The sequence below is a fragment of the Trypanosoma theileri genome (genome assembly GCF_002087225.1).
Source record: "Trypanosoma theileri isolate Edinburgh chromosome Unknown TM35_Tth_33_V1, whole genome shotgun sequence".
In the NCBI taxonomy this organism is placed as follows: Eukaryota; Euglenozoa; class Kinetoplastea; order Trypanosomatida; family Trypanosomatidae; genus Trypanosoma; species Trypanosoma theileri.
Genome location: NW_021639875.1, coordinates 365,009 through 365,495, shown reverse-complemented (window position 1 = coordinate 365,495; position 487 = coordinate 365,009). Strand labels below are relative to the sequence as shown.

At 46.4% G+C, this 487-nt stretch overlaps 1 protein-coding gene across 1 annotated transcript; it reads left to right on the top strand.

Annotated features, from left to right (window-relative positions):
* Positions 1 to 87: 87 nt before the first annotated feature.
* On the top strand, positions 88 to 393 carry TM35_000332410 (uncharacterized protein; the record flags this gene model as incomplete). The annotated part of the gene is made up of 1 exon (XM_029028997.1): positions 88 to 393. The coding sequence occupies one exon, from the start codon at positions 88 to 90 to the stop codon at positions 391 to 393; it is 306 nt and encodes a 101-aa protein (XP_028879850.1).
* Positions 394 to 487: the final 94 nt, after the last annotated feature.

Sequence of the window (487 nt, the reverse complement as noted above, 5' to 3'; positions counted from 1 at the left end):
GTGTCCTTCCCACTCACAGTGCACACACACACACACAATGACAGTCCCACACGCTCATATCAGAGAGGCACTACGGCATTCACCAAAATGCACACCAAGTCACACACCTACAGAGAGGAAAAGAAAAACACAAAAAAAGAACAACAACAACAGGATACCAACAGTACACAGAGCACTCAACAATACAATAATCACAGCTGCCACTCCCATCAAAGAAAAACATTCACCCACACCAGCACATCAACTCAACCCACAGATAAAAAAGGAAAAACAGACCCATTACGTGAAGCCGAAGCAGAACAGTCCCAGTCCACCTCCCCACAGGTTGCAGTCACTCAAGCAAACCACACAACACACTACAAGGGAGGAAATATGTTCGTGGCAATGCCGTGAGTGACAACACCGAGAGAGAAGGTGAGAACAGAGAAATGTGTTTTCATTACGTGGGCGGTGTGTGTAGCAACCCAAACACACAAAGGAACACACA